Source organism: Kogia breviceps, chromosome 6, assembly GCF_026419965.1.
Source record: "Kogia breviceps isolate mKogBre1 chromosome 6, mKogBre1 haplotype 1, whole genome shotgun sequence".
Classification (NCBI taxonomy): domain Eukaryota; kingdom Metazoa; phylum Chordata; class Mammalia; order Artiodactyla; family Physeteridae; genus Kogia; species Kogia breviceps.
This window is the reverse complement of record NC_081315.1, coordinates 56,580,109-56,590,663: the sequence shown is the minus strand read 5'-3', so window position 1 is coordinate 56,590,663 and position 10,555 is coordinate 56,580,109. Positions and strand designations below refer to the sequence as shown.

The 10,555-nt window shown below is 43.9% G+C and overlaps 1 protein-coding gene across 1 annotated transcript in view; it reads right to left on the bottom strand.

Moving 5' to 3' along the window:
- Positions 1-217: 217 nt before the first annotated feature.
- The window catches only part of PARM1 (prostate androgen-regulated mucin-like protein 1), a 101,569-nt gene continuing 91,231 nt past the window's right edge, over positions 218-10,555 (bottom strand). Inside the window, exon 4 of the mRNA XM_059065812.2 lies at positions 218-4,155. Within this exon, the coding sequence (XP_058921795.1) occupies positions 4,071-4,155 (85 nt within the window). The 3' untranslated portion in view covers positions 218-4,070. The remainder of the gene's footprint in view (positions 4,156-10,555) is intronic.

The window sequence follows — 10,555 nt, the reverse complement described above, 5'->3', positions numbered from 1 at the left end:
AAAATCATTACTTGGAAAGTGTCTTCATTTCTGACATCCTTCAATTCTGTTTCAAGATCAGAGAGAACTTCCCACTCTACAGAAAGTATTATTTATTGATGTGGGATAAATTTTCTCTAAGAATAAGCCAGGGCTACTTAATCTGAGCAGTACTGAGCATAGGAACCGAATGGCTTGAATGACAAAACACATCAAAATGTGAATCAACACTGTCAGGTGCAAGCTTTTAAGAACTTTAATTGATATAATTATCATTAGTATGCAATACGTCTTACAACAAATGTAGATACAATGAGATCAAATATCAAAGAAGTTGCAATTTTCCATCTTGAAATGATGTTGGCTAACTCACCCCCAAAAAGCAATCTGGCATTGGTCTCTTGGTTAGCACTATTACCAATATCAACTAGCACTTTAAAAATCAAGGTTGAAATGGTACATTCATTTGCCAAAAAGAGATAAAAGGCAAAGAAGGTGAATCAGCGTGCAAATTAGCATCTGGCCCAGTTGCAAAATTCATTTCCCAGATGCGAGGGATTGAACCATGCACCCTTGCAAGCAAGATAAAGGGCAAACAGATGACAGTAAACCAAAATCAACTCCACAAAGAACTCAGAAAACTTTGGGATGGTAAAGGCCAGGTCTACTGCTGTTAGCGTTCAGGTATCCGTATGTGTTACCGTAACTCAATAGTCTGTGAGACCTATGTCCTGGGCCATCCTTTCATTCAGGGATGGAAACCATCCTTCATGGTCCCAGGAGTCAGGCAGTGGCATTGGGGGTTAGCTTGGAGTTGTAACAGCTGTCTGTATGTAGTTACTATACAGCTGTCGTTTCATAGATTTAAGTAAAAACAACACATCAGTCAAACAAGAAACTGAGATCACTTATACATTTATGTAATACTTAAAATGTCTATAAATATTTTTCTCCAGAAATTGAAAACACTGTAGACATGATTTCATTAATCCTCACAACACATTTGTGAGGTAGCATGGGGTGAGGTCCATAGGACAGCATCACGCCCGACTAAGAAATGAAGACACAGACGTCCAGGGAGGGCAGGAGACTTCATTGGGGCCACGGTAAAAGAAAACGAACTTGAACCCCACTCTGTCATCATTTGCAATCTGTGACCTAGAAGAGGCTGCTGGCCTCTCTCCTGCTCTGACATTCTCTCTAATGCATTATGACTAGTCCGGTCCCTGGAGAGTATATGGTTGTTTTAGATCCACCGGAGCCATTTCCCTTAAGCAGGCCTGAACAGACTCGCTCCCTGAGGTAAAGGACGTCAGTTATTGGCGTATATTTCAGGGGTGTGTGTGTGTGTGTGTGAGTGTGAGTGTGTTAAGCAATATTTGTTGAATGCAGTTGTTAACATTTTTGGCCAACTCAAAAATAGAAAAATGCGCTTGGCAAAATAAGGTTCACCCGGTCGGTATTTTACACTAACATAAACAAGGAGTGTCAGAGTGTTTATGGGAAGCTGTCACCTTGCTGAATGCATCTGCTGTAGGTCCAGATCCCTCTCTTTACCCTAAGGATCTGGCAGTTAATAAGAGCAACCAACCCATCAAGTGTTCTTGTACAACAGCAGCCTTGGTAGGGAAAGATGCTAGCTGAGTCAGGATTCCCTGGGAAGAGGCTGGTCCCTCTCACCCGGTATTTATGACTGAAGCAACACCCAGAAGACCACCTCTCCAAAGGTGCTTCATGGACGTTTTGTCAACACGTCTGTGGCCGAGGGAGGAAAAGGATATATGGACTGTCCTGTCGTTACTGAATTGTCCTTTGCCGAACCGAAAGCCTATAAAGGGCGTGAGGGTAGGAAAGAGGGATAATTATTGCGGCCAAGCATGGTCAGAAGGGGTACCCTTGGTCATTCCTGGCCATTTTTCTGAGAATGTCCACTTTTTTTTTTTAAATAATCAGAGATGTAAGAATTCCTAGAAGCCTACTTCTTATTCCCCACTCCTGTTGTAAAATACCTCTGGAGGTTGCTCATTCTTCTTTGGTACCTCAGGAGTTTAGGAATCATTTCTTTCAGAGCGGGGGATTGGCACATCATGGAAAGTGTCACCGGCCCTCATGTCTCTGCCACCAGAGAAGTTTAGCCCAGCACGGCAGCGGCCGTTTTCATGTCAGTGCTTTTGCTGGGCCACAGGAGGAGTTGAGGGTCAAGTTTCTGGAAACTAAACAGAGTCATGGCAGCAGGTCCAAGTTTAGAAATAAAATATGATGCAGTTTCAAGTTCTTTATGATAGCATAGGACACTATGACACATTCTGAAACAGAACCCAATGTATATTTTCTACTCTATGAAATCGGGACATAAAATGCCGGCTGCTAATCCACAGGTGTTTCAGGAGGACAGGGTTAGAGCCATGAAATAAAGCTATATAGAAAACACACAGAAATAAAAAGGCAACCATGCATAGCAAAAACAACCCATCCGCCAGCAAACTAAATACTTTTAAGATAAAAATTGAACGAATCATTTCATTTAGGTAAAAAGTAAAAACTATCACTAACCTGGGGCGTCTTGTTTTGTCGCAACGACGAGCATCACAATAAATTAGGGTTTCTCATGCTCGGCACTCTTGGCCTGTGTGGCCAGATAACTGTTAGTTGGGGTAGGCTGTCCTGTACATCGTGGGATGTTCAGTGCCTCCATGGCCTCTACCCAGCGGTAGCACCCCCAGATTGTGACACTCAGAAAATATCACCAGGTATTTTCCAACGTTCCCTGGATGGGGCAGGGGAAGCAAAATGACCTGCTGCTGAGAAGCACTGCTGGAAATGGATGCCCACAGATGATCAGCTCTGTCTCAGAATTCGGGGTGCAGGATTTTAAAACTAGGTACCCAGGGGTGTCCATTTATCAAACAGCAGAATTAGTAAGGTAAATGTTTGGGGGAAAATAAACGGATTAATCACCGTGTCTGTACGGAAAAGCCTCACTGAGCAACTGCAGACAAACTAGTGCCTTTAAAAAAAATAAAAGCAACAAGAACAACAACAACAATCAGTTTACGGCCTTTATCCAACAGACAGTAAGGCAGGGAACCAGTTGCTTTGTGGGTAGAAAGCAAGGAGTCTACAGGCTCCTCCAGGCAGTGGATGTCTCTGATGGTTATTGAGGGCTGATCTTACCTTCCCTAATGAGGTTCGTGGTGTATGTTACACGCCCCTTCCCTCCCAGCCTCCTCCACGGCCCCATTGCACTCTCACTTCACACGCCTCTCCCTTTCTTTTCTACAGCTAAACTCATCTCACAGCCTCCTCCTGAGGAACCGCTGAAAGCTTGTGGGCTGGGGTCCCAGCTGCAGTCGACTAGAACAGGCATCCTCAGCAGAGACAGGTATCCTGGAGGGGAGGCAAGGTAGCAGGCAGGCTGAGATCTGACAGCAGCCTGCTATTCTGCCCCTCGGCCAGCTGCCCTCCCCCAGGGCACCTTCTAGGTTCCTCTTTCCTTAATTAGGCATCTAAGAAACTGGCGTCCAGCTAGCAGAGCCGAGCAGGTGTCCTGTCAGACACAACCAGATAAATTGAGATTAAAAAGGAATCTGAGAAACCCCTGCTTCCTTCCCTGCAGGGTGAACTCCTCTCAGCACTCACTGCCTTTACCCTCATTGAGACTTAATGGAATCTCCTAAAGAAAAGTTTAAGAAATACCACACACTGAAAGTTCCCCTAAAAGTAACCGTTGATGACACAACTCGACCCCTCTTCCTGTTTCTTCTTGCAGTGGGACCTGAGCTGGGTACAGACACCTCCACCGTGGCGTCCGGCCTGGACGGCTTAGGGTTGGCCCATGTCAGGTGCATGTCAGACTCCACTCACTTTTAAATAATCTTCTTTTTTCTTTTTTTTTTTTTTTTTTTTTTGGTACCAGAAAGGGGAAGTTGTAGCAGCCAGAGGACAGGGAGGAAAACAAAACAACCAAACCAACAAAACAGGGCTTAGGATTGTCGCTCAATGCGCATCAGGTACTTGTTATTAATTCTACTGGATAAGCACTGATAAATAAAGACAGTTAGTTATTCCTCATCCCAGGCCACCTTCCTTTGTTAGGAGTCGTCGTACAGAGGATTGTTGTAGTTTCCCCAGGACCCGTAGTCGTGGTCATCCAACAGCCTTCCGTAGGAGGAATGCCTGGTGGGAAGGAGAAGAGGGCTGTGGTTATTTGGAGAAGCTGCCCATCTGTGGACAGTCCCGTGCCCTGGGGCCTGAACCGGGGAGAGAAGACACAATTCTTCACTAGGACACCCCTCGGGAGCGGACGCACCAAGCCGGGAGGCCCCAGTCTGCAAACACCTTGTAAGTTATGACTGATCCCCTGGGAGCCCAACTGGCGCCTTCTGTTGAGATCAGCTGGGTCCTTGTCTCTCTCCTTGACCTCCAGTGCTGGAGGAGGAAGAGGCCCCTTTTCCATGGCTATTTAATAAGAAGTAATGGGAAAGGGAAGGTTGCATTCCTGGCATTTTGGCTTAGGTCCTGGACTTCATTTTCCCTGAAATGATAATGACACAACCAGAACCCCTGTTGCTCTCACCACCCCTCCTGACCTTTATATAATGTGTTTTTTTTTTTTTTTTTTGGCAGTACGCGGGCCTCTCCCGTTGCGGGGCACAGGCTCCGGACGCGCAGGCTCAGCGGCCATGGCTCACGGGCCCAGCCGCTCCGCAGCACGTGGGATCTTCCCGGACCGGGGCACGAACCCGTGTCCCCTGCATCGGCAGGCGGACTCTCAACCACTGCGCCACCAGGGAAGCCCTATATAATGTTTTATAATCTACAAAGTTCTTCTATGTTCCGTGTTCACTTGATCCTCAGAATAAAACCATGGGCCAGGTATTGTTCATCCTTATTTCTCCGATGAGGAAAATGGGGCTCAGAGATGTTAACTGACATGCCCAAAGTCACTCAACTGAGCTATAAGTCGAGCCCTCACCTCCGGGATCTGAACCCAGTTCTCTGGGCTCAGCTCCCTGGAGTCTGCTTAGCACCTTAGCTCAATGGCAATATGGGTTTATCTGGCTTTGCTGGCTCATTCTGGCAACCTGTTTCACAATTAATATTTTTCAAAAAGAAACTGAAATCAGATGCTTATCACTTTTCCGTTTGAGGCCTTTGAGTGGCCCATCATCCCACACGGAGTCAAAGCCAAAGTCCCTACGATGGTTTGCAAAGCACTGCAGGGTCTGGCTCCTGTTACTTTTCTGAGCAAATCAGCTACTATGCCCGTGCCTTTTGCTCAGTCCAACCACACTGGCCTCTTGGCTCTTTCCTCTCATGCCTGACACACTCTTGCCTCAGGGTCTTTGCACTTACTGTTCCCTCAGCTTGGAGCAATTCTCCTCCAGATCTCCACATAGCTCATTCCCTCATTTCCTTACATCTGCCCAAATGTCACCTTCTCAGGGAGGCCTTCTTTAGGAGCTCTATTTAAACTTGCAACTCCCCGCCCAAAGCACTCCCTGCTTATTTTTTCTTATGGTACTCATCACCTTCTAACATGCAATACAATTTATGTATTTATTTCTGGCCTCTCTCCTCGAATTAGACTATACATAGGGATTATTTGCCTGTTTTGTTTGTCTTGCCTCTATCTCCGGCACCTAGAGGAGTAAGTCCTGGATAAATGTTTGTGGCAGAAACAGTGATAGGAAAAATATACGTCCTGAATATCCAATCTGTTCACAAGGTGGGAGCTTCCTGGAAAGGATTATGGCGTTTTAAGAAGAAAACCAATGACAGGATTTGGAGAACGCCACAAAATGAGCATCTGGTGCCTCTGAGGTTCAGGCTAGCTTGTGAATTTTGACACCTCGCCACTGGAAATCAGGTAGGCTATCTATAGTACAGATGAACATACCTACTCCCCCTAACTTTTTTCTCAGCTAGATATGAAAATTAAACAAAATGAAACTACAACCCGAAAGGCACAAAAAGCATTTGCTATATACTTCTATCTGTTGCTAAAATAAGCGCTGTCCCTCTCCTAAGCTTATATACATCTGTCAGGTAGTTGAAAAGAGATGCTTGATGCACTGGCTTCAGACTCTTAGCTTTCAAAATTCTGATTTCAGTCCCGAAGCCTGGCTCAGTTGACCCAGTCTATACACCTGGAAACTTCCACAATATAGTTTGTTTTCCCTGAAGACCCACACTCATTTCTGTGGGTGTGAGAAGGAAAGAGGTCACAAATAACACACCCCTGATCTACTGATCGGCAGGAATAGGGGAGGGCAGTGTTGGTAAATGAGGTCCTGCCCATCCATTGCCAACACTTCCCCCACACCTAAAACCTCCAATTCCAGTCAAATTCTTTAATAGGAAGGTTGAGAAATGGAAGTTATAGACTGAACAAGTAGAAACCTAGGGATTACAAGACTGGAGCTGGGCCTAAGTTTCAGCATGACTTACTGTGACAAGTCTGGCCAAAAGGGACCCAATAAGCACCTTCTTTTATTGATAGGATACTGTCTCACCTTTGTATGTTTTCTCACAGCATTTTTATATCTATCATATAATTTGATTCTCATAAAATGTCAGTTGAGCCTACAGATGTATGTCCTTGAATATATTTTTAACTCCCTGTTTCTTCATCTATAAAACGGAGAAACTTAAAAAAAATTGCGTTAGGATTGGTGGGTGGATTAAATGAGGTAATGCATATAAAAGACCTGGCATGTAGTAAATGCACAATAAATGTTGCCCAATATTGCTTTTTAATTTTTATTATAATGAAACTTACACAAGCTCATGGCAGATCTGCAAATGAAAAAGGATACTGAGTGAAAAGTGCGCCTCCCTCACTTTCTCCAGGAACTCCTGAAACTATGCCCCAGGCATAGTTATAAAACCAGCTTCTTATATTATAACTTTAAAAAATTATTATCATGCTAGAGTGGGGTTAGGGGATTAAAAATCTTCTGGGCATCAGGTCTTACTGCTCGTGGTTATTGTAGGCAAGACTATTTGATCAGAGCTATACCTGAATCTGCTGTATTATAAGAGCTGTCTACTACACACACACTAGCAAAATAAAGGAAAAAGATGGAGCTTTCATTTTTCTTTGTCTTCTCATTTGAATGAACTGTGAGTTGAGCAAAATACTGATAAATGAGGGAAGGAAAGCAAGAAATAGAGATAAACCATGTTTGGGAGTGTACTGAACCCGTAGGGCATGTTTTAATGTAATAATGAGCCTAAACAAGAAGAATTGGGTGTGCTGGGATTCAGGCCAGGTTTGGATAAATCCTGTAATACTGTGGAAAGAGGAAGACAAACACATTTTGTGTGTGAGTGTGTGTGTGTGAGATAAGAAGAGAATCATTAATGATCACTTTAAACTCTCTCTCTTGGTCAGAACCTCTTAAATCATGGCATGTTTTAGATGGAAATGGGGGAATTTTTCAGATTGGCATTTGTCAGGTCTAAAGTGGTAAAAAAACTCCCACTCTCGGGGCTGCCCTGGTGGCACAGTGGTTAAGAATCTGCCTGCCAATGCAAGGGACACAGGTTCGAGCCCTGGTCCGGGAAGATCCCACGTGCCGCAGAGCAACTAAGCCCGTGTGCCACAACTACTGAGCCTGAGCTCTAGAGCCCGCAAGGCACAACTACTGAGCCCACATGCCACAACTACTGAAGCCCATGCACCTAGAGCCTGTGCTCCACAACAAAGAGTAGCCCCCGCTCACCGCAACTAGAGAAAAGTCCACACACAGCAACGAAGACCCAACGCAGCCAAAAATAAATAAACAAACAAATAAATAAATAAACAAAAAACCCCTCCCACTCTCAAGATTAAGAAGGTGGGGCTTGGCCCAAGTGATCTGGAAGACTGTCACTGTGACGTGCTGGGAGAGGTGGTACTAAAACTAAGGCCTGTTGGCTCTGTACTGCAAGGCTGCTGCATCTAATTTCAATCTGAAGAGCACTCTGTATGAATGACATCCTCATCATGTCAAGGCAGTTTCATTTACTCCATTTCTTCATAAAGACCGGCACCCAGACAGCCAGCACGGCTAAGTTTTCCATTTGCTGTGCGTTGGCTTCCTTAGACCGTAAACCTTCCGGGGGCAGACTACGTCTTACTTTGCTTCTCATTTTCTGAATGTCTGATATGTTGCTCTTAATGCAATGGTACTTTTATAAATACTTGATAATAACTGCTTACCTCCAGTAGCATATTAACTGTTGTACACAGAGTAAATACACAGAATTTACTTTGTCAGTACCAGCGGAGATTAGTAGGGCCTGTGGAAATTCATTGTGTAATATAACCATGGCACAGTGAAAATACCTTATTAAAGAACAGAAAGGGCCAAAGCCACCATTTTAACCTTAAAGATAGGAAGAGGAAAGAGAACAACTAAATTTCTCCCGTGTGATGACATGGCTTTGAAGCACTCATTATAGGCTAACAGGCCCTGTAAATCAATGACACTGTGCTATTGTCACTATTGTTCTACTGTGTCCTATGATTTAGTTAGCTAAAAGCAGAACCTGAGGGGACAAAATAGGGAATGATTTCTGTGAAGCCCTTGCCTCATTGCTTCCTTCTCAAGTGGTTTTGCTCTAATAAAGCAACACTCCCCACTCCCTGCAGTCACAATTGGTGATGCTTTGTTGGTGACAACTGGTAAATGTGGTGGTGACATTTGTGGTTTGAGGCCTTCTCCACAACTGTGAAAATGTACCTATTTTAAGATAGTTATAGCATCGATATTTAATGGAACTCAATGCTCTTCGAAAATGAATGAGGTGTTTAACTTTTTTCTATGTTGAGAGAAACATATGTTAGAAAACACCTTCTCCTTTATAAGGGTCAACCCCAGTTCTCCAGCAGGTCTCCAACTTTGTTTATTACTGCTCCTTCCAAAGTCCTCTGGTCTCTAGTAAAGTGAGTCTTGCCATTCAATCACTGGTGCTTATTATGTGCTAAGAAGGAGAGTTATAAAGATGAATAAGATATGGCTTAGTTCAGGGAAAACACAACTGAACTTGCAGCTCCTTGGTCATTAGCCATTAGGCCTTAGACTCTTAATCATCCATTAGCGAAGCTAGTTTGGTGCAGCTGTCACTGTCTCCTTTGTTTGTTTTTGTTGGTGGCTTTCTTTTTCTGATTGTCATTTCCCTGCCTGGCGTCTTTCATTTATTCATTGAAAAGTTATCATTGATCAGTCCTTATTGTGGGATTTGGGGAATACTTCAGTGAAGTAAGAGACAGAAATCCCTGTCCTAAGGGGGCTTACATTCTGATGGGGGAAGACACAATAAATAAGACATGAAAAATAATATGGCAGATGGTAATAAGTACAATAGAGGAAAATAAAGCAAGGAAGGGGAATGAGGGGTTCCATATGGGAAGTGGGGATTGTAATTTTGAATGTGGTGATCAGGAAAGTCTCACGAAGATGTCATTTGAGCAGACACATAAAGGAGATGTGGATGAGCCATGGGGATGCCTGAGGCAGACCCTACAGACAGAGAGAACAGCATGTGCAAAGGCTCTGGGGCAGAAGCAAACAACACATCTGTGTGGTAGCTACTGAACTATAATTAAAAAAAAACTTTCTATATTGGGATGGTTTTAGATTTATAGAAAAATTGCAAAGATAGTACAAAGAATTCCCATGAGCCCTTCACCCAACTTTCCTTGACATTAACATCTGACATAACCATGGCCCATTAGTCAAAACTAAGAAATTAACATTGTGAACTACCAATTTGAAGCTAAGAAATTTGTGACCATTAGTGGTGAATTTATATGCCCACAGCTAACCACTGCAAGTTAGTGGCAACAGTTAGAGTATCATAATTCAGTATCTTTAAATAATCACCTTTACTTTGAAGGGTCAGGTAAAATTTATTTTATATTTTAAAATCATCTGCTAGTATCATACTGGTAGACACTCATCACAGAAAAGGCCTGCACGTTGGAACACTTGCCTATTTGTCAACAAGTTCAGAGTCACGAGATAACTAGGGGAAGTCTATGGTTTAACAGATTCCCATCTCTTCCCCTTCTCTAAACCTAGTTTCTCCTGATCTGGAATAAACCAACACTGCTGCCGCACCCCAGACTTTCTTACCCAGAATCATTCACTCAGCCAGCAAGTATCTATAAAGCAACTCTTATATGTCAGGTATTGCCAGGGGCTCTCTGTCCTTCCAGTGGAGGAGACTGGCGGTGGACGCAATGATTCCAGTACAGGGAAGTGAATGGTACGAAGGAGGCTTGGGCAGCATGAAACTCACCGTGGAGAGGGTGAGGGTGGGAGCTTCTCAGAGAAGATCTCTTTTGAGCTAGACAACTTGGAATTAGCCAGATAAAAAAGAGGTGAACCAAACACCTCTGGCCAGGGATCAGCATGTTCAAAAAAAACAAAGACACGAAACAGCAGAGCATTATACCTGGGAAACTTTAGAGCCAAGTATGTTTGGAGTGTTGGGAGCAAAGAGTAGAGTAGGGTTACCTAAAGTCTGGTCCTTCGACCAGCAGCACTGGCATCACCTGTGAGCTGGTGAGAGCTGCCAGTGCATG